The sequence below is a fragment of the Eretmochelys imbricata genome, chromosome 1 (assembly GCF_965152235.1).
Source record: "Eretmochelys imbricata isolate rEreImb1 chromosome 1, rEreImb1.hap1, whole genome shotgun sequence".
NCBI lineage: Eukaryota > Metazoa > Chordata > Testudines > Cheloniidae > Eretmochelys > Eretmochelys imbricata.
In genome coordinates, this window is record NC_135572.1 from 254,929,066 (window position 1) to 254,956,108 (window position 27,043).

General features: G+C 43.2%; 1 protein-coding gene across 1 annotated transcript in view; it reads right to left on the reverse strand.

Annotated features, from left to right (window-relative positions):
• PTN (pleiotrophin) overlaps positions 1-26,145 on the reverse strand; it is a 32,716-nt gene extending 6,571 nt beyond the window's left edge. Inside the window, exons 1-3 of the mRNA XM_077831976.1 lie at positions 26,037-26,145; positions 21,885-22,058; positions 19,593-19,754 (exon numbers count right to left, since the gene is read on the reverse strand). Of these exons, the coding sequence (XP_077688102.1) occupies positions 19,593-19,754; positions 21,885-22,058; positions 26,037-26,145 (445 nt within the window). The remainder of the gene's footprint in view (positions 1-19,592; positions 19,755-21,884; positions 22,059-26,036) is intronic.
• Between the last annotated feature and the right edge of the window lie 898 nt (positions 26,146-27,043).

The window sequence follows — 27,043 nt, forward strand, 5'->3', positions numbered from 1 at the left end:
AAACAACTTTCATTTGGAAATTTACTTCAATTTTATTTTTAAAAAAATATTAGTTTTTAAAAGCTTGAAAATGAAACATTTTGGGGACAATGAAACATTTAATTCCATTCAAAATTATTTATCTTTTCAATTGTTCAGTACACTGAAAAATTAAAGAAAAAATTGTTTTGGTTCAACTCAAACCAATTTTTTTTTTCGGTACAGGCAGCAAACCCAAAATATCAGTTATTCACACAGCTCTAGTTATTAACATTTTGTCTGGATGTTTAGCAAAAAGTGTGTACCTAAAACTTGACACTATGTTTTCCCTCTTCCCCCCAATCACTTCTGAAATACTTCCCAATACCCCTGTCCAGCTGGAAACCACAATAGTATGTCAATGCTCCAACCCAAGTAGAAACCAGAATACGAGGCAGTACACATGCAACGACAGAGTTCACGACAACTGGTAATACAGACACAGAATGGCAATCAAGTGTGCTTCACAGTGAAATAGCCACTTGCTGGAACCCAAAGCATTTCCTCCAAATAAAGAAATAGCCTATCATTGCATTGCATACAAATACACCTCAGAAAGAGCGAATTGTGTGGCTGTATATGGATTTAATCCTGCAACCATTAATCACACCAGCACTCCTTACTCATCAGAGTAGTCCCATGCATAAGGAGTATTCACTTCAGTAAGGGTTGCAGGCTCAGGAACTGTCTTTGATTAGAACAGAGCCACCATGGGTCTGATCCTGTTCCCACAGGGGCCAGTGACAAACATTCCATTGATTTCACTGGCAGCAGGCTCAGTCCCTTATTTAGAAACCACCATCATTTGATAGCAACACTCTCTCTATGCATGTCTGAATCTTTAAGAATAAGCCACTTTTTACTCAGCAGAATGCAATAAAACATGGAAATCTTTTTGAACTGGTGAAAATAACCTTTTTCAGACCTAAATACAGTTTGACAAACATGGCTAACTGACAAAAATCTCTCTTTCCCTCTTATCTGTGTCTGTCTTTTCTATGTACACTTTATGCTGTTTGGGGCAGGGACTTTCTACTACTCTTGTATGTATAGCACTTAGCACAGTGGGGCCCCATTCTCAGTTGGTCCTTAGGCACTACCATAATAAACATGATTAAATAAATAATAAATACATCATCATCATCATCATCATAATTTCAGTCACAGGCATTTTTTCCCAGAAAATTGCCCTTTCATCATATTGAAACTATATAAAAGCATCATGGTACAGGTTTCAAATTAAAAAAAGGAGCACTTTGAACATCTGTTTATCTAAAGTGGGAGTCAAACCTGAACTGAAACTTGGAGGAACTAAAAAGTCCATTTACTCCATTTTAGTTTTTGTGCATGTCAAGGTTCCTCCCCCACTCTGAACTCTAGGGTACAGATGTGGGGACCTGCATGAAAAACCTCCTAAGCTTATCTTTACCAGCTTAGGTCAAAACTTCCCCAAGGTACAAAGTATTCCACCCGTTGTCCTTGGAATGGCCGCTACCACCACCAAACTAATACTGGTTACTGGGGAAGAGCTGTTTGGACGCGTCCTTCCCCCCAAAATACTTCCCAAAACCCTGCACCCCACTTCCTGGACAAGGTTTGGTAAAAAGCCTCACCAATTTGCCTAGGTGACTACAGACCCAGACCCTTGGATCTTAAGAACAATGAACAATCCTCCCAACACTTGCACCCCCCCTTTCCTGGGAAATGTTGGATAAAAAGCCTCACCAATTTGCATAGGTGACCACAGACCCAAACCCTTGGATCTGAGAACAATGAAAAAGCATTCAGTCTTTTACAAGAAGACTTTTAATAGAAAATAGAAGTAAATAGAAATGAAGAAATCCCCCCTGTAAAATCAGGATGGTAGATATCTTACAGGGTAATTAGATTAGAAAACATAGAGAACCCCTCTAGGCAAAACCTTAAGTTACAAAAAAGATACACAGACAGAAATAGTTATTCTATTCAGCACAATTCTTTTCTCAGCCATTTAAAGAAATCATAATCTAACACATACCTAGCTAGATTACTTACTAAAAGTTCTAAGACTCCATTCCTGTTCTGTCCCTGGCAAAAGCAGCATACAGACAGACACAGACCCTTTGTTTCTCTCCCTCCTCCCAGCTTTTGAAAGTATCTTGTCTCCTCATTGGTCATTTTGGTCAGGTGCCAGCGAGGTTACCTTTAGCTTCTTAACCCTTTACAGGTGAGAGGAGCTTTCCCCTGGCCAGGAGGAATTTCAAAGGGGTTTACCCTTCCCCTTATATTTATGACACGCCCCCCAAATCTCAGCTAGGGTGAAACACTGGCTGGGATTTCTTCCTGGAGCTCTAGGAAAAACAGAGTTAATAAGACACATGCATCTCTAAATATACTACCAAGTACATAAAGACTAACAATATTTTCCACATCTTAAGGATGATTTTAACCAGTTGATTCTGGGAAACTTTCACGGGAGAGTGCATCAGCCACTTTGTTAGAAGCTCCTGAGATGTGTTGGATGTCGAAATCAAAATCTTGGAGAGCTAAACTCCACCGAAGAAGTTTTTTGTTAGTTTCTTTGACTGTGTGAAGCCACTTCAGTGCAGCATGGTCGGTTTGCAGGTGGAAACGCCGTCCCCAAACATATGGGCGTAGCTTTTCCAGAGCGTAGACAATGGCATAACATTCTTTTTCAGTGACTGACCAGTTGCTTTCCCTCTCAGACAGTTTTTTGCTGAGAACCACTACAGGGTGGAATTCTTGATCAGGTCCTTTTTGCATTAAAACTGCTCCCACACCACGCTCGGATGCATCTGTGGTTACTAGGAACGGTTTGTCAAAGTCTGGGGCCCTTAGTACAGGGTCAGACATGAGTGTCGCTTTAAGCTTGTTAAAGGCCTTCTGACACTTCACGGTCCACTGAACAGCGTTTGGCTGTTTCTTTTTGGTTAGGTCTGTCAGTGGGGCAGCGATTTGGCTGTAGTGCAGTACAAATCGTCTGTAATAACCGGCCAAGCCTAAGAAGGATTGAACCTGTTTCTTTGACTTTGGGACAGGCCACTTTTGGATAGCATCCACTTTGGCCTGTAGGGGGCTGATAGTTCCTTGACCCACCTGGTGTCCAAGGTAAGTCACTCTGTTTAGGCCTATTTGACACTTCTTAGCCTTAACAGTTAGTCCTGCCTCCCTTATGCGCTCAAGGACTTTTTGTAGATGTTCCAGGTGGTCTGCCCAGGAATCCGAAAATATGGCCACATCGTCAAGGTAGGCGACTGCATATTCTCCTAATCCCGCTAGGAGACCATCTACAAGTCTTTGGAAAGTGGCGGGTGCATTTCGCAGCCCGAAAGGGAGTACATTAAATTCATACAGCCCGAGATGTGTGATGAAGGCTGACCTTTCCTTGGCAGATTCATCTAGCGGTACCTGCCAGTACCCCTTTGTTAAGTCCAAGGTAGAGATGAACTGGGCCCGTCCCAGTTTCTCTAACAGTTCATCTGTGCATGGCATTGGATAGTTGTCTGGGCGAGTTACAGCATTTAGCTTACGGTAGTCCACGCAAAAACGTATTTCCCCATCTGGTTTGGGAACTAGAACCACTGGAGATGCCCATGCACTTTCAGAGGGGCGGATTACACCCATCTGTAACATATCCTGGATCTCCCGTTCTATAGCAGTTTTAGCTTGAGGAGACACCCGGTAAGGTTGGACTCTAATCGGATGAGCATTACCTGTGTCAATGGAGTGGTATGCCCGTTCAGTCAGTCCTGGGGTGGCTGAGAACGTTGGTGCGTAGCTAGTGCACAGCTCCTGGATCTGCTGTCGCTGCATACGCCCAAGGGTCATGGAGAGGTTCACCTCTTCCACACCACCAGCACATTTCCCTTCGTAGTAGACACCTTCAGGCCACTCAGCATCATCTTCTCCCTGGGCTGTAAACTGACCAACCTTTAATTCTCTGGAATAACAGGGCTTTAGAGAATTAATATGGTACACCTTAGGCTTTCGGTTGGAGGTGGGGAATGCTATGAGATAATTAACAGCTCCCAGGCGCTCCTGGACCGTGAATGGCCCTTCCCACGATGCTTCCATTTTATGGGCCTGGAGCGCCCTTAAGACCATGACCTGGTCTCCTACTTTGAAGGAACGCTCTCTGGCATGTTTATCATACCAGGCTTTTTGCTCTTTTTGAGCATCCTGTAAGTTTTCTTTAGCAAGGGCTAAAGAGGTTCGGAGGGTGTTTTGTAGGTTGGTTACAAAGTCCAGAATGTTAGTTCCTGGAGAAGGTGTAAATCCCTCCCATTGCTGCTTCACCAACTGCAATGGCCCCTTAACCTCACGGCCATATACAAGTTCAAATGGGGAAAACCCTAAACTGGGATGTGGTACAGCTCTGTAGGCAAAGAGCAACTGCTGCAACACTAGGTCCCAATCATTGGAGTGCTCATTTACGAATTTACGTATCATGGCCCCCAAAGTTCCATTAAACTTCTCCACCATGCCATTTGTTTGATGGTGGTAAGGAGTGGCAACCAAGTGATTTACCCCATGAGCTTCCCAAAGGTTTTTCATAGTTCCTGCCAGGAAATTAGTCCCTGCATCTGTGAGGATGTCGGAGGGCCAACCTACCCTGGCAAAAATGTCTGCTAGTGCCTGGCACACACTTTTAGCCCTGGTGTTGCTTAGAGCTACTGCTTCCGGCCATCGGGTGGCAAAATCCATGAAAGTCAGTATGTACTGCTTTCCTCTGGCTGTCTTTTTCGGAAAAGGACCCAGAATATCCACAGCTACTCGCTGAAATGGAACTTCAATGATGGGGAGTGGTTGTAGAGGGGCTTTGACCTGGTCTTGGGGTTTTCCCACTCTTTGGCACACCTCACAAGACTGGACATAGGTAGAAACATCCTTGCCCATTCCCTCCCAGTGGAATGACCCCCCCAAACGGTCTTTGGTCCTGTTCACCCCAGCATGGCCACTAGGGTGATCGTGGGCTAAGCTCAAGAGCTTGGCCCGGTATTTAGTTGGAACTACCAACTGTCTCTGAGGATGCCAGTCTTCCTGGTGTCCACCAGAAAGAGTTTCCTTGTATAAAAGTCCTCTTTCTACAACAAACCTGGATCGATTAGAAGAGCTGAGAGGCGGTGGGTTGCTCCGTGCCGCTGTCCAAGCTCTCTGGAGGCTTTCATCTGCTTCCTGTTCGGTCTGGAACTGTTCCCTTGATGCTGGAGACATCAGTCCCTCATTGGATTGTGGACCTAGGCTTGGTCCCTCTGGAAGCAATATAGGGGATGGAGCTGTTTCTGTTGACTGTGAACCGCTCTCCGCTGGTGCACTATGTTGGGATTCAGGCTCCGGCTGAGCCTCTTGTGTAGGGTTATCGGCTGCTGCCAGTTCAGGGTCGGTGGGGCCCTCTGGTGTTGAGGTTGCAAGTACTGGATTCAGTGCTGACACAGGGTCTGGTGTTGGTTGTTCGGCTGGTTCCGGTTCTGGGACTGGTTCCGTCTGGGTCTCTGGGACTGGATCCACTACTGCTGTTGCAGACATTGGCCTAAGGTCCAGGTCCATCACCTCTGACTGGGTCCTGATAGCAGTTTCCGGAACAGAGCTAGGCCTCACGGCTTGTTTAGCCTGGCTGCGGGTGACCATTCCCACCCTCTTGGCCTGCTTCACATGATTGGCCAAGTCTTCCCCCAACAGCATGGGGATGGGATAATCATCATAGACTGCAAAAGTCCACATTCCTGACCAGCCCTTGTACTGGACAGGCAACTTGGCTGTAGGCAAATTGAAAGAGTTGGACTTGAAGGGTTGAATCGTCACTTGGATCTCTGGGTTGATTAAATTGGGGTCCACTAAGGAAGCATGGATAGCTGACACTTGTGCTCCGGTGTCCCTCCACGCGGTGACCTTCTTCCCGCCCACACTCACAGTTTCCCTCCGCTCTAAGGGTATCTGGGAAGTATCTGGGCCTGTGGACCTCTGGTGTGATTCCGGTGCAATGAACTGTAATCTGTTGGGGTTCTTGGGGCAGTTGGCCTTTACATGCCCCAGCTTGTTACATTTAAAACATCGTCCAGCTGACGGGTCACTGGGGCGAGGAGGGTTGCTGGAGAACGGGGTGGCAGGACGATAAGGGGTCTGGAGGGTTCTTTGGGAGGTAGGTGGGGCCTTGGGCGGCCCCCGGTAATAGGGTGTGGTCTGGGGTGGTCCCTTCTGGTCTCCGCTCCAACTGCGACCAGTTTTCTTCTTCTCTGCCACCTCCACCCATCTGGCTCCAATCTCTCCTGCCTCGATTACAGTTTTGGGTTTCCCATCTAGGATGTATCTTTCTATTTCCTCAGGAACACCCTCTAAGAACTGTTCCATTTGCATTAGGAAGGGCAAATTTACTGGAGATTCAACACTTGCTCCTGATATCCAGGCATCCCAATGTTTCACAATGTGGTAGGCATGTCGGGTAAATGACATGTCTGGTTTCCACCTTAGGGCTCTGAACCTCCGACGAGACTGCTCGGGTGTTATCCCCATTCTGACTCTCGCCTTGGATTTAAACAGTTCATACTTGTTCATGTGTTCTTTAGGCATTTCAGCTGCCACCTCAGCTAAGGGTCCACTGAGTTGCGGCCTCAGCTCTACCATGTATTGGTCAGTAGAGATGTTGTACCCAAGGCAGGCCCTTTCGAAGTTTTCTAGGAAGGCCTCAGTATCATCGCCTGCCTTGTAGGTGGGGAACTTTCTGGGATGGGAAGTGGTACTTGGAGAAGGATTACTAGGGTTTGTTGGGATATTCTGCTGAGCCTTTATCTTCTCCATCTCCTCCACATACTTCCTCTCTTTTTCCTTCTCCTCCAGTTCTTTGTCCCTCGCTTCCATAGCTCTCCTGTGAGCAGCCGCTTGGTGTTGTTCTGCCTCCCTTTCTTGTTCCTTCTTCAGCCGCATGAGTTCTATCTGTCTTTCATGTTCCCTTTGTCTTTCCTCAGCCTGAAATTTGGCTAATTCCAGCTGTAGTCGAGCTGAGGATTTGGTCATTCTAACCTCTCTGTTTTTAACTAACTTTACACCCGAGGTTTAGAAATAAACAAACAAAACTTGGCTGTAAAATTTTGCTGTGCTGGAATAGAATACCTATTCTCTGATAGTGATTGTCAGCCTACAGAAAAAGACAATTCCCTTGTCTCTGTTCTGGGCCCAACTTAAAGCAAAAAACCTCCAAACTACTTGGAAACCTGCTTACCCAGCCCAAAGAAAAAGCAAATGGGTAGAACACACACCCCCTATTTACTTTTAGGAAGAAAAGAAAAAAAAAAACCTCTGGGTTGGAAGACTGTGAATTTCCCTGCAGGAGTTAAGTACCCTGCCTCCAGGCAAAGAAAACCTGCAATTCACAAGATAATCCCCTTTTGTCTCTGCTTGGCCACAAAGCAGGGAAAACCCAAGATGCTTTCAGTTTCAAAGCTGCTTCAAAGCCACAGGAAAAAAAAATTCCTTTTTAAAATCTGTATTTCTAGTTCAAAAAATCTCAACTGGATCTCAAAATGATTTCAGGTTAATCCCACCACTATGCCACCATGTCAAGGTTCCTCCCCCACTCTGAACTCTAGGGTACAGATGTGGGGACCTGCATGAAAAACCTCCTAAGCTTATCTTTACCAGCTTAGGTCAAAACTTCCCCAAGGTACAAAGTATTCCACCCGTTGTCCTTGGAATGGCCGCTACCACCACCAAACTAATACTGGTTACTGGGGAAGAGCTGTTTGGACGCGTCCTTCCCCCCAAAATACTTCCCAAAACCCTGCACCCCACTTCCTGGACAAGGTTTGGTAAAAAGCCTCACCAATTTGCCTAGGTGACTACAGACCCAGACCCTTGGATCTTAAGAACAATGAACAATCCTCCCAACACTTGCACCCCCCCTTTCCTGGGAAATGTTGGATAAAAAGCCTCACCAATTTGCATAGGTGACCACAGACCCAAACCCTTGGATCTGAGAACAATGAAAAAGCATTCAGTCTTTTACAAGAAGACTTTTAATAGAAAATAGAAGTAAATAGAAATGAAGAAATCCCCCCTGTAAAATCAGGATGGTAGATATCTTACAGGGTAATTAGATTAGAAAACATAGAGAACCCCTCTAGGCAAAACCTTAAGTTACAAAAAAGATACACAGACAGAAATAGTTATTCTATTCAGCACAATTCTTTTCTCAGCCATTTAAAGAAATCATAATCTAACACATACCTAGCTAGATTACTTACTAAAAGTTCTAAGACTCCATTCCTGTTCTGTCCCTGGCAAAAGCAGCATACAGACAGACACAGACCCTTTGTTTCTCTCCCTCCTCCCAGCTTTTGAAAGTATCTTGTCTCCTCATTGGTCATTTTGGTCAGGTGCCAGCGAGGTTACCTTTAGCTTCTTAACCCTTTACAGGTGAGAGGAGCTTTCCCCTGGCCAGGAGGAATTTCAAAGGGGTTTACCCTTCCCCTTATATTTATGACAGTGCACCTCTGCACTTCCTGCATTCAGCGTGGATTCAGTGCTCAGTGCTATGATCCTGTGAGAAAGGCAATGTTTTAATGAGATTTCCTGTCCCAGGAACATAAGCCACAAGGAGTCAAACACGTATTTGAACCAAAATGCTCTGCCTGTTCAGGCATATTCATGATGACACCAGAAAGCCAGTCACAGGAGCAGTATCACCAACCCCAAACATTCAAAAATTAGGAGTAAGGCCCTGAAAAACCACAAAATTGGCTTTGAAATGATGAGATTTAATAAGAATGATAATAATTTGGGATTCCTTTTCTTCACATTCTAGTATTTAAGCCTTTAAGGTTATACTCGGTCACATTTTCAGGCTTTTTTCTGCAACCACAAAAGCTAAGAACTTCCTTTTCTTTTAAAGTGAAAGCTGAGATTTTCATATAATTACCTGACTCCAGGAGCTGGGGCTTTTAGAAAATACCAAATATTGTAAGACCAGCGATAAAATTGTTATTGTTGGCAACACTGCTGGAGCCCTTCCAGGTGTACGTGCAAGAAACATTCTGTGACTGATGTAGGAAGAAAGGAAAGTGATGACCAGAGGAGTGCTCAGTCCCCTCCAAGCATCCAGCAGGATTTAAGCCACAAAATCCCTGACTTTCAGACTCACAGGAACTCTCATTAATGCCAATGGGAGGGTGTACATGTGGATCAAGGGCAATGTGTTGTTTCTGGTTTTACTCTCTGTGTTCACACACCAATCGGATACTGCTGAACAACCAAAAGCACAAAGGTGCGTGTAGAAAAATGACTAGAAAGCTTGACAGGTAGGCTGCCACTATATATTACCCATGATTGGTAAATGGCAATTTAACAGAAAATAATTTGCTTGTGATTTACTGAAACTGGGGAAAGAATATTTGTTAAAGAGCTCTGTGCATTTCTCTGTCATGCTTGCTGCATCTGCCCACAGATTATACCTGTGTTATGAACTAAGGACACAGGCTCTGCTTTTATCAGTGATCCACACTCCAAGGAGCTGGCTTCAAGGCTTCTGTGACAAGAAGAAAAGACAGAAAGGAGGAGATGGAGAGAGAAAGAAAGGTGAAGAAGGAAGGATAAAAAGGAAGGAAGTGAAGAAGAAAGAAAGAGAAAGGAGAGAAAGAAGGAAAGGGAGCTCTCTCACTGCTTGGAATGGTAATGAGTGTAAACATTTGCTGATGGCATATCTTTTATCCCAATAAGTCCCACAGCTTCAGGCCCTTTTGCTGCTGAAAGGCACTGATGAATGCCAAAGCAGACTGGATGTGCGGCTGAAAGCCAGGAGGAGAGCGAGGCAAGGAACATGTAAAAGCATCAGGATACTCAGATGGTTAAACTTTTCATGCACAAAATTTTGCATTAAGGCTAACAGAGACTTTTGTGGTCCCAAAGGGTTAATCAGCAGCCATATGGCATTTAGGCTTTTTCACCATTTGGGGCAGCACACAAAAAGAAATCAGACATACAAAACAAAAAATGAAAGAATGATGAAACTCAGTATTCCAGGAAGCTTTTAGAATTCTGGTTTTTTTTTTAAAGACCTCTGCAGGATTGTGAAATATCTGAGAATATGAGGTTTTGAAAAATAACGTTCTTTCAAAGCTTAAAAAAAAATCTGCCTCTTCTTTCTCCCTCCCCGAACACATTTTCTTTCTTCTGGATTAGAGGCGACTTCTGCATGGGTCAAACCACATAAATGTTACCTTTTGATTCTATGGAGATGTTAGCAATTTGTCCAACATTCAGATTTCTCAAAGGTACCCATATAAGGAGGACAAAGCTGGAGGTCCCAGAGAGACCTGAGCAGGAAGTGCTGACAAGTCACCCACAAAGGCAACCAAATCAAGGACACCCCAACATTACCAATTGAGGGCTTCATTGGCTCCTTGCCAGCAGCTCAAGACTAGCCCAGACTGTAGCCAATCTTCTCTTTTACAATCTATTCCTGCTTCCATCAAAATCAATGGCAAAAATCTCCTTGACTCCATCTGCAGAAGCAGTGGCCGATACACAGAAATATGTCTCACAGAGACTATAGTTCCCAGCAAGCAGTGTACCATCTTGAGCTGAGTAGTCTTCCACCTATGTCAAGATAGAACTCTTGGGGTAGGAGACCTGGATTCTAATCCTGGCTCTGCCACAGCCTTGAGACAGTCACCTTACCTCTCTGGGCTGCTGTTTCTCTGCCTGCCTTTTGTCTGTCTGAGCTCTTCAGACCATAAACTCTTCAGAGCAGCCGCTGTCTCTCACTTTGGGATGTATACACTGCAGTTGGGAAGTGTGACTGGAGCACGTGCAGACACACCTGAGCTGACTGGAATCTAGCTAGATCAAAGCTAGCTCCGCTAACAATAGCGGTGATGCCATGGCAGCAAGGGCTGTGGCATAGGCTAGCCCCTTGAGAACGTACCCAGTGTCCCAGGTGGACTGGAATAGCTCAAGCCACTGTGGCTTCACTGCTATTATTACTCGAGCTAGCTTTGATCTTGCTCAGTGGTTCTCAGCTGTGGTCCACCGCTTGTTCAGCGAAAGACCCTGGCACACTGGGCCGGTTTGTTTACCTGCCGCATCCGCAGGTTCGGCCGATCGTGGCTCTCACTGGCTGCGGTTCACCGCTCCAGACCGATGGGGGCTGCGGGAAGGGCGGCCAGCACGTCCCTTGGCGCGCGCCGCTTTCTGCAGCCCCCGTTGGCCTGCAGTGGTGAACCGCGGCCAGAGGGAGCCACAATCAGCCGAACCTGCGGACACGGCAGGTAAACAAACTGGCCCAGCTCGCCAGGGGCTTTCCCTGAACGAGCGGTGAACCTCAGTTGAGAACCACTGTCATAAATATAAAGGGAAGGGTAACGACCTTTCTATATACCGTGCTATAAAATCCCTCCTGGCCAGAGGCAAAACCCTCTCACCTGTAAAGGGATAAGAAGCTAAGATAACCTTGCTGGCACCTGACCAAAATGACCAATGAGGAGACAAGATACTTTCAAACTTGAAGGGGAAGGGGACAAAGGGTGTGGCTGTCTGTGTGATGCTTTTGCTGGGAACAGATCAGAAATGCAAGCCTTCCAACTTCTGTTAAGTTAGTAAGTAATCTAGCTAGAAATGGGTTAGATTTCCTTTTGTTTAATGGCTGGTAAAATAAGCTGTGCTGGATGGAATGTATATTCCTGTTTTTGTGTCTTTTTGTAACTTAAGGTTTTGCCTAGAGGGATTCTCTATGTTTTGAATCTGATTACCCTGTAAGGTATTTACCATCCTGATTTTACAGAGGTGATTCTTTTACCTTTTCTTTAATTAAAATTCTTCTTTTAAGAACCTGATTGATTTTTCATTGTTCTTAAGAGCCAAGGGTTTGGGTCTGTGTTCACCTGTACAAATTGGTGAGGATTCTTATCAAGCCTTCCCCTGGAAAGGGGGTGTAGGGCTTGGGGGGATATTTTGGGGGAAGACATCTCCAAGTAGGCTCTTTCCCTGTTCTTTGGTTAAAATGCTTGGTGGTGGCAGCATACGGTTCAAGGACAAGGCAAAGTTTGTACCTTGGGAAAGTTTTAACCTAAGCTGGTAAAAATAAGCTTAGGGGTTCTTGCATGCAGGTCCCCACATCTGTACCCTAGAGTTCAGAGTGGGGAAGGACCCTTGACAACCACTGATCTAGCTAGATCAAATCTGGCTTAGGGATGTCCACAATCACATCTCCCGATTACAGGGTAGACATACTCTTGGTGTTTATACAGTGCCTAACACAGTGAAACCCACAGTTTGGGTCTGTTGACACTGCTGCAAACACAAATAATAAATACCAGGCCCTGCAGGTCCCATACGGCATACACTGCAGATAAAGAGGAAGACCTGTTTGGGCAGCATTGTAGAACTCCGAGCGCTATATTTTCCAACCCTGGTATAGCACCTATGTAGCTGGAGTAAAAAAGAGAAGTTTCTCCCTCAGAAGATGGGAGCCATTTTTTAGGAAACCAACTCCAAGGTTTGGAAGAGCCCCAAAATTATGCTTTTTCCTTTACTGTTTCACTGTCACAGCTGTTTGCCTAAAGTGAGAAAATCCCTCATTTTTATATCTCATTAGTTTGAGCAGCAACCTATTAGTCTGCCTTCTATAGCACTAATTATTATGCTATGTATGCATGTATGCATGACTAATGAGTTACATTAAAGGCTGGGAGTCCTGGAATTTACAGAGGGAGAAGGAGCCCAGACTGTGAGGCCTGTGATTTCAGCATCTTTATAATTTTTTTTTAAAGTTCCTAGTGCTCATGAATCTTTTTCCCCTCAGAAGCGGGGATATATATTTCATCCTTTATAATGGGAGAGGGCACAGTACAGAGTGCACCGTCCAATCTACCAACATGGCAGATCATCCACTCCCACAACAGGGTCAGTCAGGTGGTCCTTTGTACCAGTATGGCAGCCAGTCTGCTTGAGCAATAAGTAGTTGTATATCAGGCCAGTGATCCATTCAGACAACACCACAGTCTGCTCCTGCGACTAACTGGCAGCCAAGTCATTTTGCCAAAATAGTAGACAATCTGTTCTGGTGACACAATGGTTAGCCGTGCATCCTGTCTGCAGCTGGATATCCAGTCTCCTGCTATGGTGTCAGATGCATTATAGCAACAGGCACCTGGTATATTTTGCTTCCAGACCACAATCCAGCCTGACAGCATAGCAAGGACCTGAAGAAGAGCCTCTGTGTACATCTCCTCTGTGAACACATCTCTCTTCTACCAACAAAAGTTGGTCCAATAAAAGATATTACCTCCCCCCACCTTGTGTCTCCAGCATAGCAAGGAGGCAGACAGCTCATTTGATTGCTGGTATATCTGCTCAACAAGGTCCAGCTATATATTTTGGCACCTTCTAAAGGAAGATATAAAATAACTTCCTGTCAAGCAGCCTAAGTACAAACAAAACATTAGTATCTTGAATCGGCTCAGATTGCTCACTCCATAGCAAAAATTACAATGGAGACAGAGATACACCATATTCACCCTGAAAAATCATGCTGTTTTAATAAACATGGGAACTGGAAACAAAAGGAAGCAGCAGCCACTGCTCCAAGTATAGAACTTGTCAAGTGTTCTTCATTCTGTTCCTGGATCTGCCACTGATTCTGTGTGTGACCTTGGACAAGTCATTTCTATATCTCAGACCATGCCTCTCCACAATGGGGATCATAGCATTTCCCTCACCTGCAGGGGTGTTGTGAGGATTAGCTAATTGTTGTCTGTAAAGATTCTTAGATAAAACACACTATGTACTGCAGAATATTAGCATTAGTATTGTAAACCCTACCCAAGATGCCCAGAAGACATGATATAAGCAAGAATACAAAGAGGATTATATTCCCTCTGGGGTATGGACACCCACACTTTGAGAAAAAGAGAGAATTGCATTGACAACTTGCCAAGAGCCCAAGGGTTGCCCCTTATCTGTTTTACTGGAGCAGACTGCAGCCACCTTTACCTGTAATATGGAAGCCCACAGGTATTTAAGGTAACATAATCCAATGTTCATAGAAGGTTGATTCAAGCAACCTTCTGGAATGTTGGATGCTGGGACTTGAAATCTTCCTCAGGCCACACCCTGGCATTAAAGATGAGAGTGGTTGGAAGTTGCAAATACAAGTTGGTGAACTGTATTTGGAGCATGAGCAATACTAACTGGTCATCCTGGCTGATGAGACTGAGTGGAGTAACAGCATGGTAATTCAGAGCAGATACATAAAAAATGTATAAAGAAGAAAGATGGGAAGGAGGAGGGGATGGGGAAGAAGATGAAAATATGTGTAAAAAAATCAGAGAGAAAACATCACAATGGAGTTAGAAATTAAGAGGGCTACATTGAAATATGACCAGATAATAGGTATATACTGATGATTTAATCTCACATTATTTTAATATGAAGAACAAACAGTCAAAAATATGAGAGAAAGATAGATGGGAAGACAGGGCAAGTGAGAGGCAAGGAAAGAGAGAGACCCCCCACTGAGACAACCAAGCTCAGTGAAAATAAATTATTCCCCTCTGAGAAGCAAAGGAAAAATATTTTCTGAAACCTGACAATAACTCATTCTTTTACTTTCTGGTCAACTGGAACCTGAACAATCATCAGTCAAGTCTGGGTGGCCAGGAAGTAGGGCAGATGGAGTTTATTGGCAATGCTTTCCGCTCATCAACGCAAGTTGGCCATTAGAGCAACTGCTCACCAGAAGTGCCTGATTCCTTCATATCTGTCAGCATAGTTTAGAAAGACCATGATCATCACTGGCATGGCAGACACTGGTTAGAATGTATGATTATATATGCTTGAGGAGTTTCAGTTGCTTCTGCTGGGATTCCATGATAAAAAATATTGCTTTCTCTCTCCCAGCCTATGACACGTTTTCTCATGGCCTCATTCATGCAACAGACACACAAACTATGGCATCTGGGATATCACAATCTGAGTGCTAACAACTTCCCAATCAAAATGCACCAAATTCAAGAATGTATCAAATTTTTCATTCTGGGATGTAGGTGTGTCAAAATATGATGACCCTCCAACCCAGGATCAAGGCATGATCATCAGCTATTGTAGCTCCCCAACAAACTTCCAGAGGAAAGTGCCCATTAGAAAATGTAGTGGGTTCTGATTCAGTAGGTTCTCTTGCTAAAAGTCAGCAGAGTTTCTTGAGATGGAGGGTGTCGCAGACTACAATCAATACTTAAAGTTGGCAGCTATGCAGTACCAAGCAAAGAAAGAATGCTGAGGTGGATCAATTTCTGGTGAGGAAGAAGTATAGCTTCATTTGAAACAAGCTTCCCAAGCTCTAAAATTGGTATCTGAATTAACGAAATTCCACCATCAGACAATGACAGATTGGACACAGCTTGAAGACCATTTTAAGGCCTTTCCACGGCTACTGGTTAATAATAAAGAAAATGTATAAAATGGGAACAAAAGCCCAGGTCACCAGTTTCCCAAGCCTGAGGTTAATAAGTAGCTGCACTGATTTAGCTTAGCAGAAGTTTTGTTAGAGCTCACACAGGTTCGTAGAAAAAACAAAATATATACCTCCCAGTGGGACAGCTAAAGGGAAGTCTTTAACATTTATTTTTCTCCCTCTCTATATGCACTTTTCCTTCTTGCAATACAAAGAGCAATCTTGTAGAAAATCAAACAATGATCTTGTGAAGTGGCCAAGAGAATATTCACGTTAACAATAGGAGACATATGGTTCCATCCTAGGACCAGTGTTGTTCAATGTAATTACTAATGAGCTGGAAAAGGGGATAAGCAGTGAGGTAGCAACATTTGCAGATAATACAAAATTATTGTCAGTTAAGACTGGAGATGACTATGAAAAACTTGAGAGTGAATTTCATCTGTTCCATTCCCTTAACTTGGTTAAGTCTGTGCTAAAAAATTCAAAGTACTGCACACTGGAAGAAATAATGTGAACTACCAATACACCTTACTGGAGTCTAAATTAATTGCATCAATCCAGAGAAAAGATTTGGGTATCATTCTGGACGGCTCAATGAAGATCTCCGTTCAATGCATAGAAGTGGTCATAAAAAAGATGCATAGTGAATGGGATGGTGAATAATAAAGAGACTATTAAATGCCATTATTTATATAAATCAATATATTTCAGGCCCTCCCCTGAAATGCTGTGTTCAGTTCAGTCAACTCATCTCAAAAAAGGATTTAGCAATAATATAGGAGAATTCAAGGAAGAGTAATAAGAAATATTAGAAGCATGGAAACACTTTTATGAAGTGAGGTTGAAAAGACTGTGACTATTTAGCATAGAGAGAAGGCAAACAAGAGGGAACATGATAAGAGTATATAAAATACTGGATGGTTAAAGAAGGTAGATCAGGAGTTTCTATTCACCCTCTCTCATAATACCAGAACAGAGGGAAATTCAATGTAATTGAAAGGCGACAAATTTAAGGATGAAAAAAGGAAATACTTTTTCACAGAACACACAAGGAGCCTTCAGAACTCATTTCAACAAGATATCACTGAAGCTAGCTTGGCAGGATTCAAGAAAAGACTGGATGCTTACATGGATAATGAGAGCATCAGAGTTCTAGGAATAAATATTTTAAATGAAATTTTGGAAGGGATATAAATCCTCAAACTTCAGGGTGTAAGCCTATCTCTAACAACTAGGGCTTAGGAGGCTGTTATTCCACAACTGCTTACAGCAGGGCACTTACACCTTCCTCTGACGCATTTGGTCCTGGGCAATGTCCAGGGTACTGGACTAGATGGACCATCTGATCTAATATGGCAATATCTCTGTTCCTATGGTTTGAAATTGAGCCCAAATAATTCTCTCTCTGTCTGTCTTTAAACAGGATAATCTACTTTGTATTTCCAACATTCAGTTGTTTGCTTGCTTTGTTTCCTTCCTTTCATTCTAGCGCTGCTGGAGAGATAATCAGAGCTTACCTTCCTGCTGGTAAAGAACAGAGATACTGTTCTTGAAGCATAATGGTTAGAGGTGAAAAAGATTAATCTGATGGAGAAGATCTCAGATACCAAACAGCCACTATACTTCCTGCTGTTTGTGATCCCTGGTGGGAGTAATAGCCAATCGATGACACTGCAGTTCACCCCCACTTAACAGGAGTTGCAGCATGTAGGTACAGAGCATTCCATGCACTACTCTGCCCCAAAACAACGTGTTTCTCTCCTCCTAACAAATTAAACAGGGTCCCAGGCTAACTGGAAACAAAGTGCAGTTTAGTTGTTCCTCCATCTAGTCCCCGAGTCCATTCTAGGTGGGCACTGAAATCCATCTTACAATTCCCTCTTCCTCATGAAGAATGTAGTCACTTTCTGAAACAAAAATATAGTCTCGCCCCATTCGGTATTTCAGGAGCGAAGACTTTGTGGGTCAGCTAAAAAAACTCCACCTAGATTTTTATGTCCTCCTGAAATACATTCTAATTTCTCACCCTACCCACCCACCATTTACAATCCAATTAACATGGTGTTCCTGTTACACACACACACGGGAGAATTCTGCTCTTAGATCAACTATGTTGATTTCTTGTCCACCTTGAGTTTCTCCATTGTATTCTACACTTGACTCCCACACAGAACTCCTGCCTATGCCTATGGAAGTTGGGCATGGGGGTAGAGTGCAGGAATGTGCCATAAAGATCTCCAGTGAAGATCTGAGAGTATAAATTATCCCTTCAGTTACTATAATTTTTAACGGCAAAGACCTACATTTACACCCATTTTTCATTTGCATTGTGTCAAAACACATGGAGTTGTGTCTTCAGATTAAGTTATGCAGCACAGCCAGGCTTGCTGTAACCAGCATTTCAGCTCCCAAAAACCTTTGTGTTTGGAGTAGTCCAAACTTACATGACCTCTCTCTGTTCATATAGCTCCATTCATTGATAGAGTGACTCAGTATCCTGATTCAGGAAAGCCAGTTCCAATTTAACAAGGGCTGCTACAATAATCCCAACAAAGCTTTCTTTTTTTAAAAAAAACTCCAAAGCGTAAAGGCTGATTTTCCACCATCTGACCGCATCTCTCCCCCAAAGTGTTCCTCCACCACGGTTCGGCTTGTCTCGCTCTGCCCCCTTCTGTCAGTCATTGATAGAAAATGCTGACTTAGCAAAGCTGCAGAACAGAGCAACCAACCAGAGGGGACAGGGATTGCAGAGGCCTTCTAGTAGTGTAGGATGAAGCTTTATCCAATAACCTCCCAAATGCAGCAAACTCAGCTGGTCTCTGAAAATCCAGTTTGGTCCTTCGAACATCATCATCAACCCAGATTCTAGAATCATAACTCATCTGATAATTCTGTGAATGATGCACAAGGCAGATTAGCTACAGCTCTACTGATTGTAAAGCTCTCTCTCTCTCTCTCTCACACACACACACACAAACAGACAAAATCTTTAGTTAAAGAAGTATGTATAATCTGATACATAAGGAGCAGACCATTAGCAAATACTCTATGGACCACTAGTGATCCAATGATGACACTTTGGGAGTTGCTAATATAGGGGACACCTGTCATTTTTAATCATACATAGTATTTTTTTATATTTATTCAGAGAAAGAAAGCAATAAGAAACTCTGGAATCTGCTTAATCTCAGCTAGTTTTTAAGTAAAATAGCATCTGTTCCGGCAAAAAAAATGGCCATGTGTGTGCCCTATGTGGTCTACATGAGGCATATTGTCTGAGACAAAGTGGTACTTCATGCAGTCTAAGCGCCCACTATAAATTATCCTGTACCTGCTGCTGCTGCAGAAGAGTTCATTAAAAAGCCCAAGTGATTAGAAAGAAAACAAGTTTGTCTGATATTGACCAAGAGAGTCTGTGACACATGGAAACAGGATGAATTAGTGGGACATATGGCTGTCCGCAAACTGGGAATTGCATTGTTAATCGCAGCAAGAGACAACACACACAGCCCCTTCTTCCTGCCACCCCTGCATTACCGAACACTTCTCTTAGACTTGAGACCACATGATCCAAAGTGCACAGAACATTCATTGATTTTGCAATGTTATTCTAGACACACTGAGCAGCAGGGAGAATAACCTTTTCTCCCTGTGACTTGTGCGAACAATGTTCCTTAAGCTATTCTCATCCCAAGGGAAAGCCTTGGCTTGTCAGCAGGCAGTTAAAAGTCTAACAAAAAGGAGATGCAAAAAAGTTATTTGTATTTTTAGAAACATTTTCTCTTCCTGCTATTGGTGTATTCCCATCCGTAGGGGTTGTGGGAAGAGCTCCTGTACCCTGAAGCCATGAGATCATCACCACCCATAGTTATAACAAACTGGTGGCAGTACATTTGCAGTGGGTTTCAGTGAGGGATTCTAAATCTTCATACCACCTCTCTGTCAAGGCCCCACGGCTGCATGGCTTGGATACTTAGTCCTGGCTGGGAGATCAGAAGCAGTGTTGTGGCTGGGAAAGGACAAGAAATTACAATCCTTCCTCTACTCTTGACTTCCCATTAAGGCATCTGGGATTCCAGCAGTGACTGGATTTAAACGGAATCGTGCATTACTGGTAGCAAATGGGTTGTACCTTGAGGTTTGGGTTTGGTAAGCTTCCCACAGGGCTTTGAGATGGTGACAATTTTCTGGCAGTCAGCATTATGAAGGGCTCTCTTCAGGTTCCCAGTTCGAGTCTTCAAGGCTGTATTCAGGTCACATTCTCCCCAGGCCTGGAACTGGTATTTACACTCCGCTGCAAAGAGTGTGGGAACACACCGAATTTTTAAAAAAGAATCACGGAGCATGAATAAAATGTTACCCAAGTGTAACCAAGCACATACTGCCAGTAATTTCAGGCAGGTGGATCAGACAGCCAAAGAAAGAGGTGTATGGGGGGCAGCAAAAATTCAAGGGACATTTTGGGAGGTAATTTTGCCCCCAAATATGAGCAAATTTAAAAGCATAGCTATCTTGCTCTTGCATGGGTACAGGATTAACGTTATAAAAAAGAAACTACATTTTAATACTGAAACTACGAAAGAAGAGACAATTTAATGGAAAACATCCTCCAGATTCAAAAGGCCTGATTCTCCACCATAGAATCATAGAATCTCAGGCTTGGAAGGGAGCTCAGAAGATCATCTAGTCCAACCCACTGCCCAATCCCCATTTGCCCCAGATGGCTAAATGGCCCCCTCAAGGATTGAACTCACAACCCTGGGTTTAGCAGGCCAATGCTCAAACCACTGAGCTATCCCCCCTCCCGCATCTTGCAGCATCATTTACAAATGAGGTATGAAAACTAGCAAACCAGAATATTTTGCACGCTTGCGCAAGTATAAATGACTACACAGGGTATGAGGCCGGGGAGAATCAGACCCTTAATATCTATTTTTTCTCAGCAAGAAATTAAAATATATTAAACCAAAAGATTATGCCACTGTTTATCCATGACTCACTGTATAAAGTTGTATGTCTCTATCACTGCAGAGGTGGCCAGCCAGCTGATTACAAGTTAACTGACAAGACTTTTTCCACAGAATAGTTCTCACTAGTGAAGAATTGGAGCAAAGAGTTCAGAGGGTACGATCCAGCTCAGATGTGCAATTGTATGTATTTCTAAAAATGAACTGTCCAAACCTCTTGAGTTTGCAAAGTAGGGCCAGAAAAACTGCAAGTGCCCAGGTGCAGCACTGGTCCTGCCAAATCCAAAACTTCTGCACTAACTGCCTGCAGCATTCATTGTAGTCCCATCATCAGTTCAAGTCATCCAAGCTGTTTAGTAGAGAAAAGCTGAGTCTACAGGGGCAACCATATACCTGAGTCCTGGTAACATAGCTTGTCTGGGATGGAAGGAGAAACACTGTCATTTCTTAGTCTTTCATGGATTAAATGCTATGGCCTTTATCCACTCCCCAGCAAGTCTCTGCTGCTAGTGCAAGGGGCTGCACATTTTATATCATGTTCCAGTGTGGAGATTGCAGTAGCCATGCGGGGGGGTATTCACAACTGTGGAAAGGCAATAGAGAGCCACTTTAACATGCTGCTGGGCCTCTGGTTGGGTGGATGTCCTGCCAATAGGGTCCCTCTGGTAGAGCTGGGTGAATATTAATTAATCATCATCATCATCATCATTCAAATAGCAAATTCTCAGAAAAATGCAGTTTCAGAGTGACCAAAACCACTTGTGAATTAGGGACAATTTGGCAAATAGTTTCAGTCAAACAAAAAAGAATGAGGAACATTTTTTTCAAAAAAAGTCAAAAAGTGTTTAATTTTGACATTTTTGAAGCAAACCATTTTGTTTTGAAATGTTGGTTTGAATTGACCCGATCAACTTTTTTTTTAAAAAGTTTTTCATTTTGGCGAAGATTAAAAAAAATCAGTTTCAGTTCAAAACTAACCAATTTTTTTTTCTTCAGATTTTTCAGCTTGACCACCACATCGAAAAATCCGTTATTTGCCGAGTTCTACCCTCTGCCTTCTGATAGACTAAACCCGGGGTGACTCAAGCCCTGTCCTTGAAGGCCTGTAAAATCTGCCTTCTCCTACAGAGTATATCTCAGTGCATCACTTCCTGAATGGGCCGTAATCCGAGCTAGTGAGATCCCCCCTCCTTTGTCCAAGCCTCAAAACTCAACAAAAATAAAATAGAATTTAAATAAATCACACACATTTCCATTTTAAAAGCCATTTATCATTTAAAAAAAAAAAGTTAGTGAAAAATTTCCAACCAGCTCTTGTTGTACTGAACATGAAGCACTGCAGAGAAAGGCAGACCATGCACACCAGCCCTTGGCCCAGGCTGAGCACACACAAAGGGTCACTTCCCAATACTCAAGTTGGAGATAAACTGAATCACTCAAGACAGGGCAACACTTACCTCCAAACTGCTTCTTCCAGTTGCAGGGGATCTTACACCTTTGGGTCTTCATAGTTTGCTTGCACTCGGCTCCAGTGCGAGTGCCCTCGCGGGTCCCTAGGCCACAGTCTCCACTGGCGGGTACACACACACTCCACTGCCACTCCCCACAGTCGGACTTCTTCACTTTCTTCTCTGGATGGAGCCGAGGAAACCGAATCAAAACAAGAAAAGTGGTCAGTACCCAGCCAAAAAAAGGCACTCTAAACAATCACAACAGGGAAACCAGTAAACAAGAGACTCTTATAACATAACTGCCGTAAATCGATCAAAACTGAAGTTCTCTTCAAAAGGTGCTGCAGGTTGTAGGTTGACTGACTTTCTAGAGGCTGACCTCGAACTGACTTCAGACCAGGGTGGATCACTGAGGCCAGGGCAATTTCCCAGTGAGTGTGATGCCTCTGAGTCATTGCGGGCAGGATTCACCTCTCCAGAAAAGGGAGTCATCTAGAAGCCATCAGGGATCACTGATCTTCATACATACACACTCACAAAAGAGGATGTTCTGCCCTCTGCTGGTGGCATATCAACATTTTCAGATTAAATACCAAGTACCACATGGGCCAGGAGTTTATGCATTAATATGGTGTTTCAAGGGGGATTTGGTGTATGCAGTGCTGTAGCCATGCTGGTTCCAGGACAGTAGACTGACAATGTGGGTGAGGTAATATCTTTTATTGGACCAACTTCTGTTAGTGAGCGATACAAGCTTTCCAGTTTACACAGAGCTCTTCTTCAGGTCTGGGAAATGTACTCAGTGGCACAGCTAAATACAAGGTGAAGCAGATTGTTTAACATAAGTAGTAAACATGAATTTCAAAGGACCATTCAGAAAGAAGTGGCCACTTAACACCTCCCTAGACATAGGTGGGAAATGAGGGGCAATAAATAAAAATTTTAAAAAAACAAGCTGAGGAGAGTGGGGCTTCGCGGATTATAGATTGTTATAAAAGGTCATAAATCCCGTGTCTCTGTTCAGTCCACGATTTTTAGTGTCTAACAAAGTTATGAATGTAACCTCCCAGGCTCAATTCTTGAAGGTGTTGTGCAGGTTTCCTTTGTGGATGAGGACTGAGAGGGGAGTGAGTGCTTTGTGAAATGACAGGTAATGGGGTACAGGCTTTTTATCTTTGTTGTATACTGTACTTCATGTCGGAACACACTGAATTTTGGAGGCAGGGACGTAAGCTAGCAGGGGAAGGGTGTGTCAGTATATCTGAACATGGATACAAATTTCATTACTGATGGCTACCCTCCTACTTTTATAATGGTCCAAAACATATCCAAACACCTCCAAAGATAGGTTGTTATAAAGGTCCAGTGCACAAGAGTACTGGTAAGAAACTGGACTTCATTTCATATTGCATGAGCTGAGTCCGCTGAGAGAGATTAGCCAAACTGCCAATCCCAAGTATTCAAAAATCATGAGTCAGGCCTCAAAATATCATAAGATGTTTTAAATAATACATTTGAGCTCTTTTATTTGCCTTCCAGTTTTTGTACCTTTATGGTTCATATTTTCCAGTATTTCTCTGTACCCACAATGGCTAGAAATGTACTGTCTGTTTTGAAATGAAAGCTCAGATTCTGAAATATTCACAGGTCTCTCGGCCGTAGGGCTGAAAGAAAAATGCCAACAATCATGACTCTCATGATGAAAAGCATAAGAGTTGGCAACATCCAGGTCTGAAATCTAGGTCTGAGTTTTCCAGCTCAGGACTGTCTCTATTTAAAATAAGGACTGGGTCACTGCTGATCGAAAGCAGTTACCACCAGATGTGTGTTTGTCAGGTTCTACATGAAACAAAGTCTTAGTCCAATCCTAATGGATGGGTTTCCATGTTACATAGGTGGGATCTTTGTTGTTAGTACATTCAGAATAGGTAAAAAGAAAAGGAGTACTTGTGGCACCTCAGAGACTAACAAATTTATTTGAGCATAAGCTTTCGTGAGCTACAGCTCACTTCATCGGCATTCACGTGGTTTTAAACCAGACAGTCCTCTTTATGTGTAGCTTGTCCAAGTTGTCCCTCATCCAGTACTGAGACAAAACTAGACGTGGTTTTGTCCGGTATCAGACAGAGGACACCATTTTGAAGAGTGTGCCACTCTGCCCCAGCCAGAATGACCACACACACGCACTGTGTGTGTGAGGTCATGCCAGCATGGGCAGGGTCACATCGGCAGGGGCGGGCCCATGCTATTCCCAGAAGTACCATAATGTCTGGTGTTCCGGGAATGCGTGAGTGGCCACTCTAATTCAGAGGCCAACAAAAAAGCAAGGTGACTGAACCACACACTCAACTCTACTGGCGACCTCTCCAATAGCCCAAGTGATCTTAAGTCCAGGGCAGTGCTGGGGAAGGCTGTACTGTTGCTACCATGCCATACCTGTCCTTTGAGTAAAAAGAGAACTTCAGTCTCCACGGCTGTCAAACTGGCAGCTTTCACAGAAACTAATTTCTGTATTCCCATTTAAATGAAAACATGTCACTGCAGCAAATTCCATCTGTGTGTCAAAAAGTTAATGATTATCCTGAATTTCATAACAAAACTGAAAGCATTTGACATTCTTCTATCCATGGAATCTACCTCAGGGAAAAGAGAGAGTGAATTAAGTTCAATCTTGGTATGCAATACCCCAGCCATTCTGTACTAGGAAATAGTATGTAATACATAGACTTCCTAATGTACCTTAATCCTAATGCCACTCTGTTCAGCTATTCCATTTCTGGGCACCATACACAGCTCTCTCAATGTGCTCACACCATCCTGTCAACTGTCTGTAATGGGCCACTCTCTTACCACTTCAAAAGTTATTTTTCCTCCCTTGGTATCCTGCTGTTAATTGATTTATCTCGTTAGACTGACCTCACACTTGGTAAAGCAACCCACATCCTTTCATGTATTTATACCTGCTCCTGTATTTTCACTCCATGCACCTGATGAAGTGGGTTCTAACCCACAAAAGCTTATGCCCAAATAAATTTGTTAGTCTCTAAGGTGCCACAAGGACTCCTCATTATTTCTCTCACTGTACTTTAGTCTGGCCTTACAGTGACTCCTGCTATTCATTTTACTTCTGGGTACCCACATTATGGAAATGTACCTCAGTCCTCATATGCAGCACCCTGTTATTCCAGACTCTCTCTCACACTCACAAATCGTCAATGGATTTCAGACTGAATCTGCAATAATCCCTGCTTTCTAAATCCTGTGTCTTCGTGCACATTCCTGGCAATATACCTCAGTCTTGAGCTGCAGAATTCCTTGCTACTTTAGTCCTACCCATCTATACAGTTCTGCCAATGTACGTTAACAGCAATGTGCATTATCCCCTCCTAACATTGGCTCTTTTTTCTGAGCACAGTGTCACTTTTATCAAACAGTGCACAGGTTTACAATATGGACATATGTCCTCAGGCTAGGTGACAGAAATTCTGAAGCAAGGAAAAGGCCAACATAAAATAAGAGGCAAATCCAAAAATCCATTCCAGCTGGGTACCAAAGCCAGGTTAGATTCTCTTTTTCTTTTTTCCAGCTTTGTATCGAAAGGAAATGAATAACTCAAGGAATCTTCTCCCTAACTATTGCTAGGGACTTGTTCTGCTGGGAAATATTTTTTTCAGTCATGGATGAATCTGTAACTCGGGTTTGTGCCAACTGGGTTTGGATTCTGAGGTGGGATGGAATGTCACATCTATCCAATGGAGAAGAAGCAAATGGTACTCAAGAAACTCCCCCACATGTAACAAATTATTTTCTTTTAATTAGTTGAGGGGGAGAAACAAGTCCATGCATCCCAAATGTAAAATACAGTGAAAAAAAGTTTGTGAAACATACTGATAAATACAATAAAGACATTTTGGCCTAAATCCTCAAATATATTTAAACATCTAATTCCCATTGAATTCCAAAATCAATTTCAGTGGGTGTTAGATGCCTAAATACCTTTGAGGATCTGGGCCTTAGAAACTAGGAGCTTGATCCTGACCCCACCGAAGTCAATATCAAAACTATCATTGACTTCAGTAGTGCAAGATCTGGTCCTAGGCCCCTCTCTGCTACTCCCAGCTCCATATCTACTGCACAATTGGTTACATTGTACCTTACCTGGTTTCTCTTTTTTGCCAGCCTCAGTAGTACCCAGGGCCACCAGAACGAAAATGAATGCCAAGAGGGTGGCTGTGAACATTCGGCGCTGCTGTTGCTGCTGCTGCATTCTGGGGGGGGAAAAAAGTATGGTGAGATTCGGGAAGGGTACATAGGGAAAGATATGTCAGACAGCTTGAAAGAAAAACTCCAATCAAACATTCTAATGGAGGGGTACTACCAAATGGTGAGACTATGCATTTCAGCGCAGCTATACTTAGGGACAAGAGGAGCTCAAACAGATGAAGCATAGGATCAACCATTGGCCAAATGTGTACAGAGTTTTCCACTTCCTGCACAGAAGACAAAGTCTTTGAAATCTTCTTTATAGCTGAAATACCTTATTTACCATTTTCATCCCAAATCCACTGCATTCCCAATGCAGCACTTCTGTTTTACCATGTAGTGTATATGTATATGTAATGTAGTTGTAGCCATGTCACTCCCAGAATATGAGAGAGACAAGGTGGGTGAGGTAACACATTTTATTGGATCGACTTCTGTTAGTGAAGGAGACCTGAAGAAGAGCTCTGTGTGGCTCAAAAGCTTGTCTCTCTCACCAGCAGAAGTTGGTCCAATAAAAGAGATCAGCTCACCCACCTTGTCTCTCATAGATAATACAGTAATTCTTTTATAATTGCACAAGTGGCGGAAATTTGGGGGAAATTATAGATTAATGATTAAAGTAGGACACAGAGTAAGGATTCTTGGATTCTATTCTCAGATCGGTAACAGACTCATAATGCAATATGAGCAAATCACTTAACGCATGTCTCAGTTTACCCATCTGTAAAAGGAGGACAATGCTACTTAACTGCCTAGCCAAGGTTCAAGAGGGTGTTTGAAAATATCAATTACGTCAAAGTGCTTTAGGATTCTTTGATGAAGATTATATAGATGAAAAGTGATATTTGAATTATCATTGACCATACATCATTACAGCTCCCAGGTCATACTTACGCTTTTCC